The 23,686-nt window shown below is 40.5% G+C and overlaps 2 protein-coding genes across 5 annotated transcripts in view; both read left to right on the forward strand.

The window, feature by feature from the left end:
• Positions 1–594: 594 nt before the first annotated feature.
• On the forward strand, positions 595–3,786 carry LOC308133088 (protein NDRG1-like; the record flags this gene model as incomplete). Its single annotated transcript, XM_080500365.1, has 12 exons — positions 595–645; positions 745–850; positions 1,104–1,224; positions 1,365–1,427; positions 1,541–1,601; positions 1,839–1,925; positions 2,118–2,174; positions 2,280–2,446; positions 2,597–2,696; positions 3,120–3,155; positions 3,246–3,297; positions 3,560–3,786. The coding sequence occupies 12 exons, from the start codon at positions 595–597 to the stop codon at positions 3,784–3,786; spliced, it is 1,128 nt and encodes a 375-aa protein (XP_080356491.1).
• Positions 3,787–7,689: 3,903 nt separating this feature from the next.
• LOC308133694 (focal adhesion kinase 1-like) overlaps positions 7,690–23,686 on the forward strand; it is a 63,724-nt gene continuing 47,727 nt past the window's right edge. For all 4 annotated transcript variants that reach the window (XR_013936742.1, XM_080501175.1, XM_080501176.1 and 1 more), the window contains exons 1-2: positions 7,690–7,824; positions 18,972–18,998. The gene's annotated coding sequence lies outside the window, so the exon portion shown is untranslated. The remainder of the gene's footprint in view (positions 7,825–18,971; positions 18,999–23,686) is intronic.

Raw genomic sequence — 23,686 nt, forward strand, 5'->3', positions numbered from 1 at the left:
CCTATCATGTGTATCACATACCCGGCTTAAGTGACTTTCAGTAGAGGTCAGGAATAAGTAAACAACAATGAAGTTTAATTAACTCCAAAGAATTATTACAAACACATAACTCATATAATATTTGAAGAACATTCTAAGATTGCTTGTATTCCTTCTGTATCAAACTATTTCACTGAAGTACTTTGACAGAGTTGAGATGAACATTCAACAGTGAGGCGTTCTTCCTGCAGTGTTGATGGCCTGGTTAATTCCTCGTTCAAAGCCTGTGATGTCTCTGTGGGACTACAACAGCCTGAGGTCAGATTAAAACCTGACCACGTGTGGGCCAAGTTGGAGTTACGGCTTAGAGAAAAGATCAGTGTTGGAGGATATAAAAACCAGCTCAAACAAAGAGTCCACCACATACCGCAGAGCTCCTCTTCTGACTGCAGGACGGTGCAGAAATACTAACTTCGACTTAATTGTTGATTGCGTTCAGAAGTCTAAAGTTAGTTATCCAGTTAAAGTTCAAAGCTGAACTAAGGGATCTACGATCTCTGCATCTTCTGCACATCGCTGAATTTATCTGTTACGATTGCGTCCGCATCAGCAGCCATGGTCCTGGAGGACAGCGAGAGTGACTCCGTCTTTGAGCCCCAAATCACTGTGAGTACCAGAGAGCCTGACTTCCAAGAAAATATCGACTGCTGCAGCCATGCAGCTGGAGATCTGTGATTCAACCTGTGTGTTTTTGCTTTGTTTTAGGAGGAACATGTGGAGACCCAGTATGGGAATGTCCATTGCATTATGACAGGGACTCTGAGGGCAAACCGGCCTGCCATACTCACCTTTCATGATGTTGGACTAAACCGTGAGTCACAACTCTTTTCCCCTTGCAACCATTTGTAAACATTCAGATGCTGCAGATATATTGAATGCAAAAATGATCCAATATGATATGTATAATATTTTAAAAGCATCCGATTGATTCAAACAAACTTTATTTCTATTGATAATTTTTGGGGGATTGTGGAAATAATACTTCTTAGTTTCACTAAATACAGTAAAGTCCACTTTGTGTTTGTAATTATGGTGTTTGTTATTCGTTTGTGTTTTTTCTGTAGATAAGTCCTGTTTCGAGCCACTGTTCAAGCATGAGGACATGCATGAAATCATCAGACATTTACCGGTTTGTCATGTTGAGGCTCCAGGACAACACGAGGGAGCCAAAACGCTGCCGAATGAGTCAGTAAACAATCCCGATTACCATCATTTCCAACAAAAGTTTCATGTTGTAATTATATAAATATTTACTTTGATTCTCCAAAAATATGGAATAAAAATGTGAAACTTGCTGAATGTAAACTTGATTTTGGACTCTTCAGGTATTCATATCCCACCATGGACCAGCTGTCTGAAGCGCTGCCAAGTGTCCTCAAACATTTTGGGTGAGAGAAATATGAGGCTCTTCAGGTTCCTCACAGTTAATCTGACACCAAACACTTCTGGTTGGATTCTCAGTCACATTCACCTGTTAACCTTTTGACTGTGGGCTTTGCAGACTGAAGAGTGTGATTGGCCTGGGAGTCGGAGCTGGAGCTTACATCCTGGCTAGATTTGCAGTGAGTAACTTTTTCTCTCTCCATTTATAAATATAACAGTGCTGACATCTGGTTTACATTTTTGAGTACAACACAAGTACCAATAACTTTTCGTGCAGCTCTTAAATTCATTATAGATGTACAGTGTGGATGGGAAAGGAGATATTTATTGACTTATACTGATATTTGGTTTATTGGACAAGGCTACAAATATGTAAATGAATTAATGTACCATTTTCTGATGCTTTGTGTGCTTAGCTGAATCACCCTGACTTGGTGGATGGACTTGTTCTCATTAACATCAACCCAAATGCAGATGGATTGATGGATTCTGTTGCAAACAAGGTAGGCAATAATATAATATAATATAATATAATATAATATAATATAATATAAGCACTTTCCTGTTCTGAGAGTTTTGACTTATTACTGAATGTTTCTGATAACAGTATTTTTATAACACCTCTCCATTAGTATTACCACAAGTCACCTAAAGACTAATTTGAATCCTAACCTGGTCACAATGTGTGTTTATAGATCACTGAATGGACTCATACTCTGCCAGACACCATTATCACGCATTTGTTTGGGAAGGTAAGTCATACATTATATGTCAATATTTGTTTCTACAAAATGTCAGCAAGGTCACATATCAGGTGAATAATGTAAATTGTCTCTTTTTTGTGTATTGATCTATAGGAAGAGATCCAGACAAACCATGACCTGATAGCCACCTACCGTCACCACATCACAACAACAATGAACCAGTCTAATGTGAGTCAGTTCTTCCGCTCCTACAAACAGCGCACAGCTTTGGAGGTGGAAAGGCCCATTCCTGGAGGAAACATCAATGTCAGGACTCTCAAGTGAGTCAAAACAAAATGGAATTTCTACACTGTAGTGAAATGCTCGTCGTGCAAAAAGTTCACTTTTGTATTTCAGAAGGAACTCGGCCGCAGATTCTGAAATCCTCTTAACCCGACTTATAACTTACTGCCCACTCTGCTGGTTTGTAGGTGCTCCACTTTGCTGGTCGCAGGCGATAATTCTCCCGCAGTGGAGGTTGTGGTTGACTGCAACTCCAAACTCAACCCTACCAAGACCACACTGCTCAAGGTATCTACATGACAGACTGAGGATTAAGCAGTAATTCACAAAGAGAATTATAAAAGGGTATGCAAATGTGTATCCAGGCAATATCCATGTATTTTGCTAAACTGTGAGGGCAAAAACATATTAATATTGAATGTTAATAACTGATATTTGATTCAGGAACGGTGTTGCACTAGAACAAATGTGGGGGTCTGGGGGATGCATTCGGATATTTAAATAGAAATCATGACAAGAATAAATTACAATTAAAAAGAATCAGTGTAAAAGTATTAAGAAAAATGTTTTTCGAAAGGCTGTCGTGCCAAACCAAATTATTTCAACAATTTCAGACTATAGACACTTACCAGAGGCATATCCCATGTGTATCCTAAAGTAAAACAGATTCACTTTGCAAGTGTCTAAATCTCTCTTTTGTCTTTTTTCCAGATGGCAGACTGTGGAGGACTTCCCCAAGTGGATCAGGTGCGCTGGCACATTTTCGGGGTACTTTGAAAATACTGTTAAGTGTCTGTTTTTAACTGGATGTCAATGGGATCCTCTTTCTCTCTACAGCCAGCAAAACTGACTGAGGCCCTCAAATATTTCATCCAGGGTATGGGATACTGTAAGTAAAAACAAATTGTTTGCTATTAATCTACCAACATCATTAAAATAATCCTAGAAATGTTTTCTTTTAAATACTATAATAAGTACTCACATCTTTCTTCCGCTTCTTTTCTATAACAACTGTTAAAGAACCCTATAGTTCAAATCAGACACTTCATATAGTAAATTTTATGTGTGATATGAAACACGAAACAATAATTAATACCAATAATCTGCTGGCGGTGAAATCAAAATGATCAAATTGTGTTTCTCCCCTCCAGTGTCCAGTGCCAGTATGACCAGACTTCGCTCGCGGACGGCCTCCAGCTCCAGCCTCATGTCCTGTGAAGGCTCGCGGAGCCGTGCGCACACCAACGAGCTGCAGCGTGGCAGAACACACTCCCATGGCACTGAGGAGAAGCGTGGACGCTCACACACCGACATCTCCATGGATAGTATTTCTAACGTGAACCAGAACATGTCAAAGTCCACCGAGGTGGCATGCTAGGACTCACATGGCTCTGATTCCCATGCACTTAATTCACAGTATACCTCATTATATTTACTCAACTGTATCCTGATTTCTTTCTTTGCTCCTCCCTTTTGTATTTATTCAGTCATGCCCTTTCGTTTGCACTGTCTGTACCTGAAGGTCCCCATTACTTCATGGCTTTCCTCCCTCTTCTACTTATTCCTCTTTTCTCATTTCTCTTTCCTTCTTTCTCCTTCACCCTGTAAACCTATTCTTTCTGCAGGCTTCTTTATTTAACTCATAGACAGTATATCAGGTAGTTTAGTACTTAAATAAACAACAAAAGCTGAATTATTTCTCAGATTTTTACGATGATGTACTGATGTAAAACTCTGATTCATGTTTAGGGAGTATAAGCAGATTTTTTTTTTTTTAAATGCATTAGTACCTGGTATATTGTTCATAACTGTAGGATTGTGTTCTGAATATATACAACTACGACAGCTGTGTATTATTTAATACAAGAATGTGTTATGAACAGTGTTTTTATTCAATTCAATTAGATCTTTTTCCCTAGGTAAATTTACGGTAGATTAACGCAGCATTCAATTAAATTGTTACCACTCATCAGCAATTCCATGTAAGCACCTATAAAAGGAGACAATGTAACACTGTGGCAGAGAGCACAACCTGATAGAAATGCAAAGGGCAAACACTTGAATGTAAAAAAATATATATCGAAAGATCAATATTAAAAAAAAAAGAAAAACGACAACAGTGTTCAAGGTTTGCATTATTTTTGATGTTTTCATTTGACGAGCGTGTGCAAGTCTTGTCATGGATAGATTGTAGTACCTCAATTCAACCACTAGATGGAACCCTGCCACATCCTCTGGTCTCTTGTTCAGGTCACCACGGGTTCACCCACCATATGCTTGGTTTTTTTAATATCACTAGTGCTTCACCCGCACTCTTATGGTTCTTATGGTTCTTTTTTAATGTCATTGTTTGTACCAGAGTACTGGGTTGAAGGGCTTTGAATGATTTTTTTTTCATAATCCTGCTTTCTCTTTATACCGCTGCACATGTTCTCTGACAGAAATAAGCATATAGAAGTCATGCATGTCTTTGTTTGGGTGGTTACCAGTCATAAACATGTTTAATTTACATAATTGTTTTATACCGATTATATACAAATAATACAGAATAACTAAAGAGTGTGTGTGGGAGAGTGTGCTAAAACAACTAGAAAAATAAGCTAAACTGCTTACAAAAGAGATAAAATAGTTAACCAATGGTCTAAATATCTTTCCTTCCTGTGGCCATAAGACTCTAGGTTCTCCCTGTAATTACAGTTTGCTGTGTTGGTTACTTTCATCCTTTCCGTGCTTACATTAAGCGTCACCGGTTAAGCTTTGTACATATCAATATCTAATATTGCTTCTCTCGTTTTCATGAGGTCTTATTTGATATTGAACTTTCCATTTATCCTGTGTGGAACAATAGTCTAACGAATTTGACTCTAGAAATCAAGTACTTCTATTCTATTCTATTCAAGTTTATTCAAGTACACGCTGGAACAGAAGGCTGAAACAGCTAAAAGTAGCTAAAGAAATATTTACCATCGTAAATTGTAACTGTAACTCTATGAATGCAACATGAGATAACGTGTTTGTACATGTTTAAAAAATACTGTATAATATATGAACCTTTAAGAGCTGTGTTAGCCTCATTTTAAAGGTGTTTTGCAGCTCCAGGTAAATTTCATTTGGTGAAAAATCACATAAATGGCTCTTTTTGGCCATAAAGACGGCAGACCCTTGGTGGTCTATGGCAATAAAAAAATAATCCTCAATCCCACTGTGTGTCTGTATGCATTTGTGTTTGTATGTCTGTATATCAGCTGAATGCACGAATGTTAGTGGATGTGTAGGTGGGTGTGTGCGCGTAGGCCCATCAGTAGATGGATTGTTTTGGACTTTGACGGCAAAACAGCGGAGATACACAGACTCAAGAAGGAATAATGGCAGTCAACATCAAAGTCGCAATGATTATATTTGCGTGTGCGTGTGTGCATGTGTGCGTGCGTGCGTTCGCACGTCAAAGCCTCTTTTGTTTGGCTAACATTACAATGTTATGATGAATAATGCATGACAGAAATCTCCAAAGATTTCATTTCTACACGAGGCAGCTAACGAACGGCTGTGGGCTCTTACATGTATCCTTTAATTTCACTCTGCCTTTGTGTGTCGTTCTTTAGTATGAAAACAGACAATCCTAGCAGAAATTCGACCTATACTCCCAGACTGGGACAGATTACTGGACAACCAGAAAGAGTTAAACAACTGAATAGGACACATAAATAGTCAAAATGCGTGAGAGGGATTGGTGATAAAAAATTAAAATTACAAAAAAAAACATTTAAAAAAAAGACCCCAAATAACAAATATGACATCAAACTAACAAAATGAGAAAAACCTGGAGTTTAAAACAACCCATTACACCTGAAAGGCATGCAAGAACAACACAAGAGGAGACACAAAACAATTACAAATCGTACCTGCATTGTTTGTGGACATGTGCAGTCTTCACGCTGCTGTCTTGGTCCTCACTCTCACGAGTGGGTGCTTCATGTCGGTGCCTGGGGAGGTGTTGTTTTATAATCTATCCACGTTGACAGACAGCGATTCGTCTTCGCCAGGTGGATTTGATGGCTGCCCTGCCACTGCAAGGTTTATTGATGAAGTGGAGAGCCTTACCTGTCGTGATGTTGCTCTAATCGCCAACACTCCCTTTATAGTTGATTTGTAAACTAAAGAAGGAAACAGACATTATTACAACAGTTTCTCTCCCACATACTGAAACAATGCAGGTCTGGTTCACTCCTCCAGTGCAGAAATACTTGAGTATACTGTGTATGGGCTTTGGCTTCATTCATATTTGACAACTCCTCCATAAGTGCTTTGTTCTGTTATGTTATGCAATCACATTTGCAATCTTTCGGTCCATCCATCAATCTTCGACAACACTATATCCGACTCAGAGTTGTGGGGTGCTGGAGACTATCCCTTCTGAATATGGCAAGGCAAATATATTTATAGAACACCATTCAAACACAAGTCAATTCACAGTGCAGTAAGAAATGAACGAACGAATATGCAGTCTGATTTTGGACTGTTGGAGGAAAATAGAGTAATAATGGAAAGTGCATATGGATTACATGCAAACTCCGCATGGAAAAACGCTCCAAAGCACAAAGCCTGATATTACTCTGGAATACTGTTAATGTGAATTAGCCAAAGAAAAGCCCACATGTGCATGGGGAGAACATGCAAACTCTGCAAACGAATCCCTTAAATCAAACGGAGGTCATTTATTTTATGAGGCAACAACACAACAGTCCATGATTATGCTCAGAGTTTTTAATGCAGTGCTTGAATCAATGTTTCTTTAATTTTTAATGACATCTATGTATGTATGCCACGTATTACTTCAAAGATTAAATTTTTTTTTTTTTTAAAGAAGCTTGTCAGTATAAACAATATGGTCCTTATAAGAATGAATAATTCTGATTGGGGGGAAAGGTGCATTATTCCTTATCATTATTCAATATTCATGTCATCAATATGTTAACAGTGAAACGTGTCCACACCCTCCTGTATGCATCCTTAAACCGGTGGAAGGGGGGGATGGGTGTATCCCAGTGAAGGTGGGCTTTAACACAGAATTCGGGACCCTTGCTGCTGTAGCAGCAGACGCGAAGGACCCCTCTCCTGTCCTCTCCTCCCCTCTCCTCCCTCCCACTGTCCTGCTGTCAGTGAGCCAGCCCGGAGAGCTGCAGCCATGTTGGGAGAGAGCAGCGGAGCTAACAGCTAACGTCGGTGGACACCGACAGCCGGGCACGGCGCTGTTGTGGACAAACACAGACCGGGGAGAGGGAGCAGCAGCAGCGGCAGCCGCCGAGCCGGTCCTCAACTCCCGCTGCTACACACCTCAATAAAACGGACACCTGCCTGCTGGAGAAGGTGGCCGGTGACGGGGAGTAGGTGCGGCCAGGCTCCGGGGCTGAAGCGGGTGAGTATCGATCCCTGCCGGGGGCGGAATGAGTGGGAATAGCCCTCCGTTAGCTGAGCTAGCTTAGCATTAAAGGGGGGGTAACACACACACACACGCACAGACAATGGGGCTTCACAATGCGATACGCGTGGGTGTGTTGTCTGTGTGGAGCTGGTGATCCAGGGACAGCACCGCGGACTAATTGACCTGAAATAGTGTCCGTTCAGGCAGCGGCGGAGTCATTTGTATTCCTCGCAGACAGACAGTGGTGCAGTGGTCGAGGAGCAGCCCTCTCCCTCCCCGCTCCCCTCCGGTAGGTGCAAAGGTCCGAAGCCGCGGAGGGTTTCTGTCATGCGGAGCCTCCAACATCTGGGTTTTGTTGACTTGCCCCGACTGAGACTCGCCGTTTGGAGACAAAAGGGGGACTGTTCGTCACTTAACCTGCCGCGTCTCAAGTGTTCGGGGTGGCTCGCTGCCTTGTCAACCACAACACTGCACACTTTATTGCCGTCGTAAGCCGATTGAGGTGATTTAATATTTGAACAAGGCCCGCAGGGTGTCAGCACCACCGCTCATAACATTTGGCATTGAACAGAAATGTAGGTGCAGTGTTGAAATTGACAGGATTAAAGTTGGTAAACCACAGCTCTCTGCATGGGATTTGTGTGTTTTTGCTTTTCGTCTCCAGCTGCCTGTCATATCTCCTGGAGATATGTTGCTTTCCTCTTCATTCCCATCTTGTTTCCTCTACTTGTGTGTCACTGCCCACAATCACATCCCTGTACATGTCCTGGAGCAGCTGTACAGATTTTTTGACATAGTAGTACAGTGTGCTATATCGAATAACGTTGAGCAGACTTGACATCACTTTTCTGCTATTTACCCTGTCCTAAATGGTATTTTCCGAGTGATAAACAATATACGCATGGTGTTTTCTGAGAAAGGGACATGCCCATATTGTTTTGGGAGTAGGAAATATAGTAAAATTTCACTTAAAGTCATTTTATAAAATAATGTTCCTTCTCGTATATGAACCCGAAACTCCTCACTGTGTCGATTGCGTCATTGAAACACAAGTTAATGTTTGCCAGATCCCACATTGAGTCCAGTCAGGACAGCCATCTATTACGTTTCCTGTTATTTTAGTAAGGTTGTCACACAGCTATATAGAACTTTACAGAGAATTTTTTTTTAATCTCTGGCATTTCAGCCCTGCTTTCTGTGAATAGTTCAATTGAATCCATTTTTAGAGAAATATTGTAGGTTCTCCAGGTAATGTGGTTCATTTTATGGTATGAATGTTGGCAGATGACAAAATATTTGCGTTTTCAAATTTTCCATCTGCTCTTTTTGCCACCTCTCTTGCTATTTTCTTCTAACACAAGGAAGGTGGGATGAGTGGAGCAGCACCAAGGATATTGGATTGATCTTTCTTGAGATGAAGATAAAAGAGAGCGAGAATGAGACATGTAGCGGTTGACAAGATGGGAAGAAAAGGTGATAAGCGGGAAGATGGAAAGAATCTCAGCTTAGGAGGCAACTGTTTGGAAATGAAACTCGGCCCCCAGGTGTGTCAGTCGGAAACAAATCGGAAGGAGGGTGTTTCCCCTCTCCTATAAATGACAGCATACAGTCCAACTAGGAAGTAGACAGCAGAGTTACACATACACACACACACACACACACAGGCGCAGTGTGTTAGTGATCTATCAGGGGTTCGGTCCTCTGTGTAACAGCATGCAGTTCTGGGACTTCCTGGGCTGCACCAATGGAGGTACGTACGTGTGCAGTCATACTGATGGCTTGATGAGGCTGCTTGGCTTTGACTGGACCGGCGTACCGGCGCTCCGTGCTAAGCAGTCACAGAGAGCGAGGGTCTGGCAGGCTGAAGGGCTGGAAAGGAATTTGCGCTGCTCACCGCCGTGCATGCAGTTGCATGTGAAAACCTCACAGACAGGTAGAGCGGAAAAGAGAGAGCGAAGCACAAACAAAGACGAACAAGGGTCCGATACGGAGGCAGCGTGTTCGGATTTCCTTTGATAAACTCGCACAGTTGCTTTATTTCACAACAGATTAGACGGATGAACTAAGTGGCACAAATGTGCTTGTTTTGTATCTGTTGCCCTGGATGTTTTCGGAGTGTACAAAGCAGGCTTGCTCCCACAAAACCGCAGCGTGACTGTGTCGCCTTGTGTTTACAGAGAATTTACTTACATTTTCTCACAAGTAATTTATAACCCTTACACATGTATAGATGGAATACAAAAGAATAAACAGTGCTGCCACTCCAAATTCTATTGTTTCAGCAGCTGTCATTGACATTTTTACTGTCACCATTATCACGACTCTTGCTGTCACACTTAACAGACTGTGACACAGCTCGGCAATTCAAAAATTAATGGCTATTAAGCAAGCTGTCTGTTCATGGGATTCATTTCGATTGGAAGCGAGATGAGTTTCAACTTAATAACATTGAACCTGCTTCTGTTGTGCGTTTTCGTACAACCGGCACGTTCGTCTGTAAGGCGTGTGTCCCACATTGAGTAAGCACTCACACAGGCATCGCAGGTCTACGTGTTTACATGGACCACATCGACACGGTGCTTGTTCACCACATGTGAACTGGCCCGGAGTCAGGTCCCTCACGGCTCCGTTGAACTGTTGTGTTCACTCATACATGTGGAACAAGCAGTCAAACAGCACATATATCTGGTTTTGTTCAAATGTATCCAAACAACAGCCCACAGCTATGAAGTGTCCCTCTGCTTATTCACGATGTTACATGTAGGTGGCCATCAGAGTATTGGGAACAAGTCAAAAGAACAACAAGCACTCAGCATTTGATGTTGGTGAAGAAAGCAGATCCAATGAAAACATTGTACAGTTCTCTGTAACTCTCCCCAGCTGAATACGGCTTTTTCTTTGACACATGTAAACAAATGCAATGTCTGTTTGTGTCTGCAGCAGCAGTGCTAGTAGTATTTAATTCTGCATACTTAATCTATAAAGTATGTACATTTCTACACCGTTTGAGTTTTTCCGTCTCCATTCTTGCCTGAAATGTGGTTACTATGTTGTGCTGTGTTGAATTCCAGCACCATTCCACCTCCCAACACCCATCCTGTGCCCGGGGCCATGTTTTCTGCTGTTGCACTAATAACTAAAGCGAAGATACCTGATGGCTGGTGTCATATTCTTCAAAACTCTGACTAATAGCTGAAAGAAAATCCTGAACCATGAGCTGGTTATAGCTGTTATGTCCCCAGTCAGTTGCGGAAAAGTGCTATGTTTAATTGTGGTTGTATTTTGGGACAATATTGCAGCATTGTGTTTGAATGTGTAGTAAAATATCAGTGAATGTGTAGTACCATCATCATTCTGCCTTTTCTTTGCATCTAGAGCTCATTGTTTTTGCTTAAGTTGCTCCATGCAAGGCACGGCTGCTGTGACGGTACAATGACAACAAACATTACTATAAATATCAGACTAGGGTCCAAGATCCCAGTAACGGTTGTCAAATCTAGATATCATATCAAATAAAATCATATGAAGGCACTTTTTTTTTTTTTTTTACAATTTAGAGCAGCTTGTTCATGGGTGTGAATGTGTCTGCTTATATTAAGCTTCATGTTAAGGAGAGAAAAGAGGTCCTCAATCTGGGAAACCACGCTCTTCGCAGTGACGTATTTTATGAATTAGACTTGCTAATACACATCATTGCATCATTGCAATGCCTATTTCAGAATCCATATGAAGCGTGCATGCTGGGAGACATTTATGTTGACATTCAACACATTGGGCTGGAACTTTGTGAGTCAAACCCAAAACAGAAATAGACTGTTGTTTTTACTATTTGGTACTTTTTCCTTAAACAAATGGATTAACTGGCAGCTCACTGAGCAGACGTGGTAAAGAGGTTTGTAAAGTAGGCTTGTAAATTGGAGGGCGCTTGTTTGAAACGCTGGATTGGCAAGAGTTGTCAGTGGGGAAGTTGAAGGTGTCGAGACCCTTATCACTGTCACTGTGGACCCTGAAGCAAGGCCCCCAACCCGTTGAATAGTGAATAGTCTTGCTGGAGTCGAGACGAGTTAAATGCATAGAACAAATCTCGTGCACTGATGTGTAGACACAACAAATATATTAGTTTCTTCTTCTTGTAGTTGATGAGTAATGTATGTGGTTTATTGATTGTTTGACTAAACACAAACAGCACTAAACTTAATAGGTTGCATAACGAAACTGGTGTGAAATGAAGTGTAATCTGAAGGACTCTGAAAGGAAATTTTACTGTAAATTTTCAGTTTTTATCATCGGTTGTTTTTAACAGGTAAAATAATGCAATTGTATTTATAGAAAAAAATAAAAGGGCTTTGTGAGTAACTTGCATAATGGCAAAGTCCCATTTGATTTTCAGTTCCTGCAAGTACTGGGGGATGTGAAGATTGTGTGAGACCCCAGAGACTCAGCATTTCGAATTAATGTATTTATAAATGTCTGATCATTAACTTTGGTGCAGTGCACTGCACACTGAGGAAAAGCCATAAAACGCCCCGTATATAAAGCCTTGTTGGTGTAACGACAAGGAAAATAACTGGAAATCATTGAATTGAATGAGACCAATAAGAGGCTCCGTGAGTGGAAGTTGTGAACTGATTTTATTATGAAGTCAAAAACAATCCCTCTGCTGATGAAGGAGATAATGGGACTCTGAAAGGAATCAAGTGCATAAATCATTTATTCAAATGTACAAATAAAGAGCTTCAGCTTATGTACATAAACAAGGTAATGAAGAAAATGACTCAACAGGAAAAGTTTAGAGTATTTGAGCTTATTGAGTCAATGAAAGTAGATATGCTCGACCACTTACTAGTTTTTTGTTAATCTTCTCTTGTGATTTGCATCAGACCGCAAACAAAACTAGTAAGGCTTTCTCGGGTTGCCAGTTGTGGCTGCATTTCTAACAAAGTGTCATGTAGTTACTTTAATTATTGCCGCACAACATCACAACGTTCCAGGTAAATATCATCCTTCGACACAGTCAAGTTATGTGTGGTACGCTTGCAGTTGTTGATGAAGGGGAATCGCTCGACAACAGCCATAATGAGCTGTCATGGAACAGATGTGAGCGACGTGAGAAACTTTACGCAGCATTTGTTCTGCGCGCCGCTGAACCCTCTGAATCGTTGTTTGTGCACTGGGATGTATCGAGCAGCATCTCGTCCGATTGGAGTCGTACCTTGTAGAAATCCATACAGGGAATTGAATGGCGGTGCTTGGCCTCTATCACACAGGTGCTTCATCAGACGGCAAGGAACTGTTTTATTGAAGTCACGGCATGCAAGGACACAGATGTGGGGGGAAAAAAAGGTGCGGGTGTGAATGAGAGTGTCCTCTGTCTTACTTCCTTCCCCCTGCAGTAGTCCCAATGCTACAATAACATTTTTATAGCAGCTACTTACACTGACAGCCACCTCATTAAGACTGAAGCTGCTTCTGTGGCGGCTTTGTGCTGCTCTGATGTTGCGTTGGTTTGTGCGCCCCTCCGTTCTGCCGTACTCCATCCTGACAGCATGATCAGTGGAGAGGAGCTGCAAAAGGGCTGTTGTTGGTTTCCCGATGAAAACAGAGTTGTGCAATGCCCTTAGCCTGGTGTTAACCGGCGTGGCCTCTGTGGTTTGCAGCCAGAGGCAGTCGTTTTCTTATTCTTGAGTGGGAGAGAGGAAGAAAGAGTCTGAGAACATGAGAAGGGGGGGGGGGGGAGTGAAAGAGTAGGAGGGAGACGATCTGAAGAGTGTTCATGTAAGTGAAAATATCTCAGGCAGCTCTAGTGGCAGATGTTTGAGAGCTATTTTTGATCAAAGGTTTTGCGCCATTATTTGCAGATTTGAAAGGTGAAAACTCGTTCAACAAAGAACGGTGACAGTGTGAGGGATGGCTGGATCAGGGCTTTTAAAACTTCTTTTAAAGAATTGTAATAATCCATCCATTCATCTACTATATTGATTTATCCAACTAAGGGTCGCAAGATGCTGGACTGAGGACACGTCAATAACTAGACACATGCACATTCACACTTTGGATGGCAGGATACCATCTGAATTAATCACAGGCCTCTTGCATGGCTAATAAGACCAAATATACACACATATACTGGATGTACACCATAAACCATAACATACTGACTCTACACAGAAAGTTCCATTTAGCACTTTACCACCACAACGTGTGGGTGATAATGCGTGAAAAGGCATTACTGACAATAAATAATTCAACTCGGCATTCAAAATATTTGTAGCAGCAAGAGCAAGAATGTGAAATTGTAGTCCAGGTGTTGCATACCTCATTTGATCTTGTATGGGCCAAGCCAGTCCAGTGACAGCGTAAAAAACGTTGGATAACAATGCAACCACATGTTGTTGTACCACATTCTCTTTATTCAGTGTAAAGAAGCACGGGTATATTATTCAAATAGTAACATTTGATAATAAAAGAAAAATATTGAGGCCATCTGGGGCAAAATACAATAAACTTGTCAAATAACATGTTTGTACTTGAGATTTGGATTTTGTTGCATGCAAATATAGAACAAATGACTTTACTTTGGGCTTTATGTTGCAAAATTGCTCAAAGATATAAAAGTTTTCTGCAGTGGGTTGCTACTTCGCTTTCTATATGGTACTGTAGTTTTCCCTGCAGCATCGCTGATCTCTGAGCTCGAGTCTCAGTGTTGTTTCATGTCAGCTTTGCTTACTATAACAGAGCGACCCATGAAGAATGAATTAGAAACTGTTCATCTTTTCTGTTTATTTTGTTTTTGTCTTTTTGGTAGGTTTTACACTTTGTGCTGGATTGTCTGCTAAAAGAGTCGTATGACACCCACACACCATGTCTACTCACAAATATTTAATTTAGGCAATAGCACCTCAAATACAATGTCTAAATATAAATAGTGTGAATCTATTATCCCTAAAAGATGTAATTTCTATCTATCTATCTATCTATCTATCTATCTATCTATCTATCTATCTATCTATCTATCTATCTATCTATCTATCTATCTATCTATCTATCTATCTATCTATCTATCTATCTATCTATCTATCTATCTATCTATCTATCTATCTATCTATCTACCATTATATATTATACAGTATTGTTTATTTTATCTTCTTTCCCTTCCATGTGACCTAAAACAATCGCATCACTTGATATACTCACTACAACATATCTTCATGCCACCACACTTTAATTCAACAAAGAAATATAAACACTGCTGTTAAAGATGAGGATGGATGATTTTCAAATTTGCTTTGAAAAGTGAATCCATTTGAATAAAGCTGAATCTGTCTAGCACAAAACTTCAATTTTACCTGATTGATCTGTTAAAATCAGGATTTCTGTATGAAACAAATGAATACAAAATATTGCTCAATGTTTATTCCCATAGCAACTTTCACAAAATAAAATGAATCCATAAAGTCATTTGATTATGTTGAGAAAAAAATAATCCCAAGGTTGGGTTATAACATAAATAGGCCACATGACTGTTCATAAATCATTTAAATTAACTGGACTAAAAAGATGGGACAAGTTGAGTAAATTGCTACAAATAAGGGTATAGAATGAGATATTTAACCGACAATACACACACTGCATTAAAAACTCACACAAAAAAAAAGTGTGATTGAAAAGGTGAATAAAATTTTTCGAAATGGGAATTATTGCACAATATTAGTTTGTGTGATGCTCAAGTCGTATTTTCTTTTGAAGATTAGTGCACGCCGATACTTGCAGGATGGGTACAGGGCAGATTTGTGGGCCCTTGTCTCTTACAGTGGCACTACGACTGCACTTTATTGTCTTTGTAATACTAAGAAACCCTTCAATACATACTTAATCCCCTGGCTTTCTTTTCTGTATGTGCTGCCAGTCCTGGATCAAAATTGCTGAGTGCCCTAATGTTGCATTTATCACTCGCAACTATTAGACTATGAATGAGGGCATGTGTGAAAGAGAGGGGGGGGGGGGGGGGGGGGGGAGTAATGCCAGGCTTGGTGTTGTGTCGCTTTTGTTATTAGCATGCTACTTGTGGCCAACGTTTTGGAAGCAACTCTGCCAGGAACAAATTGGATTATGTGATTAGAGGAAATTATGTGAATTGGCAGAACACACACTGAGCAGTGATGCATCAAACCAAGAGAAATGTTTGACTCTGACTTAAAAAAAAGAGCAAAATGTTCAAAGTTAATCACCTCTGCAGGCCCCAACAGCTCCGTGCTTCAGTTATTGATTATTAACACAAAGATAGTCAATCAAATCTAACTTCTTAAAGATACAAGGATGAATGCTAAATAATAGATAAGAGCAGATCTGGTTCAGGCTGCAAGAAAAAAAACAAACAATCGTCTACAAAACATATAGTGTCTGTTTTACCAGTGTCAATGTGTACACTACGTGTAATGAAAATTCTGAGTGATTCTTCTCGCTTCCTGAAATCTCAGTGTTTTATCAGTTGTCTTTTAGGCTGTGTATTCATTTATTAGTGTATTTATTTGCATTGCTTGGTAGTTTTATATCCCTCGGTTTGATGTTTGAATTCATCCAGTTGTGGCTGCACAGAGTTCACATCAAGATTTCCCATATGGATGATGAAGTCTGTGTCTTCATACAGGATACTAACAAACAAAAAAAACATTACATTCATGATGCAATCAGAAGTTTTTAAAATATTTTTTTAGAAGTCTGCAGTCCCAGACCCCAGACCCCAGAAAATACAAGTCCAGTCCAGGTACACTGGTTTTAGAGTATTTCTGCAATGATGGTACTCTTGACGATACGAAAAAGAAATATCTCAATTTATATATATATATCACTCAATATTGAATTGTATGGCAACAAACACTAATAAAGACAGGAATGAATGATCATTCCAAAATATTGTAATGTTAATCATAGAATTTACTGAAAATTGATTGAAACTACGTTCAAGAAGACACAAAAAAAAAATTTCAAAATGGGAAAGTGATGGTAAAACCGATGTAAATACCAGATTACACACAATTTTAACAAAAACATGTTATAAAATAGAGTTCTAAGTATGTGTAACTGTTATGAATGTATGTCAGGGTTTTGTATGTCAGAAAAACTTCTGGTTGGTCTTCAGAATTAGAATTAAGTGTGTTTCTGTTATGGATTGAGTATAAAACCCTGTTGCTGCTTGTCATACTTGAGCACACAATGTATATCACAGCACGTAACAATAATTCTGATATTGTAATGAGAAATTTGATATGCAGCATAATTATTGCAAACATGTCATTGGAAAAAAAACAAACTTGCATTTCTTAATTTTGTGTCTGTAGTAACAGAATGCGTTGCATATTGCTATAAACCACATAATGTACAATAGGAATGGGTTGGTATCAAATCAGGACACAGTTTCTGTTTCCCGAGATTAAGACAAAGCTTTGGCGTTGTCGCCACAGTCCTGCTTTGTGGCTGTTGCTTAGTAACGGATGTCAGCTTAAGCCTGCGAGTGTTTGAGATTTCATCACGTTGCTCATTTCAGCGGCATTTCCACACCGAGAATGTGTCGCGGCGTGAGCAAAAAAAAGACACGGTGAAAAAGCGGCGGGCAGAAGGCGACTGGGGTCATGAGACAGATTTTGAGAGCCGCGGCGAAAGCAGGCTGGGTAAAGTCATCGCGGCACGGAGGAGCAGACAGATTCTGCCAAGTCATGATTCTCGAATCGTTCCAGCTGTCTGGAACGCAGCGCATAATATCAAATCCTCCTGATTCATTGAAGCTGCTGCGCGGTCACTGGCTGGTCAGGACTCACAAACATGTAAACCTGCCGATGAGCTTCGCGTGCTTGGAGATTGACTCGTGTCTGCCTACGAACAAGGGATTGGAGCCGCTGCAGAGGACAGTGGACTTTTTAAGTCGTTATTTAGGTGCCTGCAAAAAAAAGGAAAAACACAAATATTGGCGAAAGAGGATGTTATTCTCAGTCATTTTCTTCCCTCTGTCCCACTGTCTTAAGGCTGCTTACTGTTGTTTCACGTCATGTGATCATTTCCTTGTTTACTTTGACCTTTTATTAATTATCTTGGGTTTTCATCCATCCTTGTGTTGTAGATGTGTAAGAATAGACCAGAAGTGTCATACTCATTTTAGTTCAGGGGTCCCACACAGGGCAGTTTTATCCTCGTGGGACATGAACAGCAAAACAATTGTGTAAAAATCACGAAAATTGTTAGTTTTTAAAATTGGTTTTCAATGCAAAGCAAAAAAAAACCCAAAAAACAACAATCCCCAAAACCTTCTACAGCCCTACAAATTCCGTCTGTTTTTATGTATGCACCTTCACAGTGTGGCTCTCATACTAGCAATGTTAGCAATAAAGTAGCTACCATTTATTATTAGTTTTGACTTAATGATGAGTTCTGTCCCTGCCCCCAATGGACAAGTGAGTTAAAATAAGTTTTAATTGCTGTATTATGCATTTTACACTGTAATATCATCCTAAAGGTCAGATTAAATGCTCTGGGCAGCTGGTCTTGGCCCAAGTGCTTTCAGTTTAACAGCCCTGGAATAGGCTATTGAATTATGTAGCTTAATCAATTCATTTATATTTTTCTAAACTGGGGTTGTTGGGGGGGCTGGAGCTGATCTTAGCTGGACCGCTCACCACTTGAGCACTGAGAAGTCGACAGTTTCACACTCGCATTCACACCGACAGGGAATCTCGTGTCACTAATTAACTCCCACATGCGTGTCTTCGGACTCTGGGAGGAAACTGGAGTAGCACGAGAAAACTTAGGCATGCACACGCGAACGGCCACACAGACATGAAATCAAGCTCAGATTCCAACCGGGAATTTCTTTTCGGTTGTGTGCGGAGAGAGTACTTAATCAGCTTGACCTCCTTATCGCGTATGGCCGAGTAAGTTTAAAATATGTTCCATTCTCTGGGTAGGTTGGATCATGGAGCATTGCATTATTTCACATCTGGACTTGAAGCCGTCACAGGGGCAATCAGTCTGTGCCATGTTGTCTGTGTAATTTACTGAACTCTTATGAGAATTCAGAAATGTATTAAAATATCTTCTTTTTTTCTTCTTCCAACCCCCCCCCCCCCTCCCCTTACCTGTTTCTCTTCCAGATATTTCTAGAATATCACACTACGCTGGTGAGTACAACTTTTACTAGGATATTCTTGTCCTACTTTCAGGCAAACAGTGTTGTGACAAACTGGCAGTGTATTGTGGGAATTATGATGGAGTACTAATTCAAAAAATATATATTTTTTAATACAATCTGTATTATATTACAAAGAAGGAAGATCAAAAGTAATATCACCTTTGATAAAATTATTTCATCACAGTTTTTAGCATGTTTCTGGTCTTCATCATGGCCTATAGAAGGTTTCTATTGCTGTGTGGTGAAGTGGACCGAGGTGGAGCGGAATGATTTTAGAGGTATAGCTAAAGCTCCTATCTCCTGTCCCTTCTTCTTTTTTCCTTGGCTGTTGCTAGGTAACTGTTGATCCTACAGTATGTCTTCGAGCGGGATGTCATATATTTGGCGCTAAGGAGTTGTCATCCCTCTCAGGGATGAAATCACGATTTACATCTCTTAAACTTAACTTTGCCAGTCCTGCAGAGGGGGGGTTGATTGTGGAGTTGAAGTTAGGATTTATAAGTCAAGTATAGAATAAGAGGGACTCCCAAACATTTATAGAAAATGACAGTAGAACGAGCGCTAGGGTAAAGAGCGGCTCATCTCAGCTCAGAGTTTTAGTGGCCACACTCTAATAATCATAAAGGCACGCATTAATTCCTCTCTGTGACTCTAATCTCCGTCTCTGAGCTTCGCTTGTACCTGTTGTGATGTTTGGTTTCTCATGAAATTATGTTTAATTGTTGTTGTTTTATGTTTGCTTAAACGAACAATACACATGATTATAATGCTTGGGTGGCCAATTAACCATTCACTCATAAATGGCTAATACAGTTCAAACATGTGTGCTGGAGTTGGAAATCTTTGGTTTGTTTACAAGTGACTCACCTGTCATTATTATTATGTTTTGGGGATTTTGATGCATTTCAGATGGTGTTTAAAGAAATATTAAAGAAAAAGCCAGTGCAGTAAGCCTTACGCTCAATTTTAACACTTACTGCCATAATGTCACGAACAATAAGGGATATACAGTGGATTTTGGAATGTTTTTACTAACCAAGACACTATTAATTGTATAACTGTTAAAATAAATAAATAAATAACTCAAAACAAAGCATTCCTCCCATAAATTACAAACGACAAAGAAAGTTCTGACACTTGTAATATCCTATGTTTGATCCATCAACCACTCATTCTTTGGGGTGAGACAAATTGCCAACGGGAATTGAGAAGGAGTTTTCAAAATACGTCAAACATTTTTCTGCAAAATAGCCTAATAGTTGTTGTAGATGTTCGAGTCCTTTTCATTGCTTTATCAACAAATACGAAAATGCAAGAAATAAAGAATTGAGGCTCCGACATGTATGTGTGGTCTTAATCCAAGTAGTTCCTGCACTTCTTTCATTGGGTCCAGTTTTCTTAACCTCGGATGAAAACTGATGATTGGACAGTTGACAGATCCTATATTTCTTTACTGATATGAAGTCTTGATAGTCTTTTATGTTTGTGACTGTCACATTAAAGTTGTATTGTCTGTTGTAATACAACAGCAAGTGACATTTACTTGAAGTTGTATCTGGTCAATGCAAATGACTGACTTTCACGCAGCGTTCATGCAAACACCAGCTGGATTGTTTTCGTCTTTTCGGAGTTTGTGTTCTATTATTGTGTTTGTTCTACATATGCAAAATCACCAATTCAGTGGGATTCGAAGTAAACATATTTACTAATCTCATCTGTAGTTTCCTTCATTCTTTAATTGGTCAACTAGTGACGAGCTGTTACAGCCCAGTGATATAGGGGCTTAGACATATTAGATCAGTTGTAAATTCATACACAGTTGAACCACACCGCAGTTTGTTAGAATTGGACTGAGATCTGCTTTTTAATCTGACTTGATCAACATGTTTGACGTAAACTCTGAAGGGAGCACACATTTTATTTCCACAACCTCATTGCTGAATATGCACTTATGACACCAGGGCTTGTATGAATTAGAAGAAATGCAACAGGTATGAATGCACCGTTACAGAAGGAAAATGGTCCACACAGGAATGTTAAAACAAGAAATGTTTTTGCAAAGTTTCACATGTCCTTGTAACATCTGTAGACGCCACAATCAAAGTGTGTTACCCAAACACCTCACATGCACACTATCAGTAGATGCTTTACACGGAGAAGTCTAGTCTGCACTCAAGCAAGCCACTGGCTGAAATGTTAATAGAAAAAGAGCAAAATATATCACTCTTACTATTTCTATTGATAGTAATCAAGGGATTTTGTCTACTTGTGCAACTCTTTTTTTTAAACAGAACAGACCACGATGTGTTTTTGTACGATCATCAGTATCTTCCACGTCGATTTGGCAATGCATCAGTATAGAATCAAGAAACCACCACCTTGTTTTTACATTTACAAAATATCCAGTAAATGCTTTCAGCATCACTTTGGACAAGTTTCTTCTGTAAGGTGCAATTGACAAGTATTGAACTGACTCTCTACAATCTCCCCAGTGTGATTGCCGTCGGTGTTTTGCCGGGGAAAGCTTTGCAGAAAAGTATTCACTGTCATCCTGTGCTCCGTCAAATCAGAGGGAATGAATGTCAAGAGTGCTTCACTGCCAGCAAAGGGGCTGAAGTGCTGCAGGAGCAGGTGGAATATGTTTGTAGAGGAGAAAAGAGAATGGAGCGAGGACAGAGGGCAGCAGAGACCCGCTGCCGGCAGCGGAGACAGGTGGAGAAAAAGAGGGGGGGGGATAACGAAAAGAAATGGAGAAAGAAACAAGTGTTTGCGAGAGGTCACAGGCTGGAATGTATGTTTTCAGTGGCTGAACGCTGATCCCGATAAAAGCCTGCGTGGTGGTTTTTGTTGCGATTTCTCCGTTTGTGTATTCAAGTTGATTTCTTGATTAAGAGTTTAATCCTTTTAGTGCATCGTCCAATCAGTTTGTGTACCTTCCACCACACCAGGTCTCCGTTACAATATTTCTGTCTCCGTCTATTTCTTTCTCCTCATCTTTCTGTCCTTCTTTGACCTACACGCACACACACACACACACACACACACACACACACACACACACACACACACACACACACACACACACACACACACACACACACACACACACACACACACACACACACACACACACACACACACACACACACACCTCTCCCTCCCTCGCACTCCTGCCCGTTAGAGATCGGCTTTTTTTTTTTTTTTTTTTTTTCGCAGCGTGGTCACAGCAGCTTATTGCAGAAACACAGCAGAAGAGAATCACTTGGCTCACACACACTTAGTTTTTTTTGTCTGATACGTTCTTTTACTTTATTTTACATTTCCTATCTCCCTCTGTCTCCTTCAACTACCTACCTGCTCTCACACATGCACACTCATTCGTCTACTGGTGCTCTCTGTCTCTCTCACACACACATGCTCTCTCTTGTCTCTTTGGTACACTCATTTGGACTGCTCAAGGATTTCGCTGGATAAACAGTGTGTTTGTGTTTGGCTGCGGCATTGTGTGTGTGCGCGCGCGTGCACGTACGTGTATGTGTCTGTGTGTGAGGAAGGAAAAGAGCGGCCGGGAACGTTGTTGTGATCTCGCTGCTACAGACGAAAGACTTCAGAAGCCAGACTAAACGACACACAGCTGACTGATCTGGAAACGGATTTACTGCATCGAACCCACTCCTGAGATGTAACTTTTCTTTTCCTCGACCTGCGTGCATATGCAACGTTGCTTTTTTTCTTCCCGTTTTTTTTTTTTTTTTTTTGATACATTTTTTTGGGCCGCTAAACATCTCCATTCGGGTCTCGTCCACTTTCTGACCCTGCGTAACATCAGACACCTGATTTGACCTGGTTAAGTCCCGCAGGCTCGGTGCATTGTAGGTAAAGCTCGGAGGACGTGAGGCTCCGCTTCTCCCAGGGGTTTCTCTGCTTTCATCCTTCATCCTGCGGGCTTCATTTCTCCTTCTTTCCCTTTGTAATCCACATTTTCTGTCTACATCTTCTGATGATTTTATTCTTTGGCAACTCTTCCTTTCATCTTGACCTCCTCTCGTCTCTTCTTATCTTTCTTTCCCCATCTTTTCCCTTCTTCTTCCCTCCTGCAGCGGTCACTCTCATCTTCCTCTCCCTCACTATGCTCCATTTTTCTACGCCCCTCTCTGCCCTACATTTTTGTAATTTCTTTTCCCACTGATGCCCATTTTGTCTCTTCTCAGCTTTGTGACGCTGTTTTCTCATCCGCTTTGGACACCATTGAGGGTTTACAGAACTAAATGACTACTTTTTGTCAATGGATCGTCTTTGATGTAATTGTGTGGATTCCCGCTTACCCAGTAAGGACTGCGTTTTTCTAACCTGGAAATTCAACACACTAAACCCTTATTTATGGCTGCGGAGCAGAGACCTCATGTGAATTTCACTTCAGGGATTGATATACTGGATCAGTAACTGTGTACTGATCTATAAAATCTGATATTTATTAGGATTATTAGGATATATTGGTCTGCAGGATGAGCGAATGGGCACAGAAATCATCTGTTCACCACAGGAGCTGAGTTCGAGTGTCAGTTTTGGAAACATCCACACGGCTGAAGTGTCACTGAGCAAACTCTCGGAGTTAGCTGAAACTCCCTGAGGTGATTGGGCAAAAGACCTTCCGGATAGAGGATCATTGCACATCAC

Source organism: Blennius ocellaris (assembly GCF_963422515.1).
Source record: "Blennius ocellaris genome assembly, chromosome: 8".
Lineage (NCBI taxonomy): Eukaryota > Metazoa > Chordata > Actinopteri > Blenniiformes > Blenniidae > Blennius > Blennius ocellaris.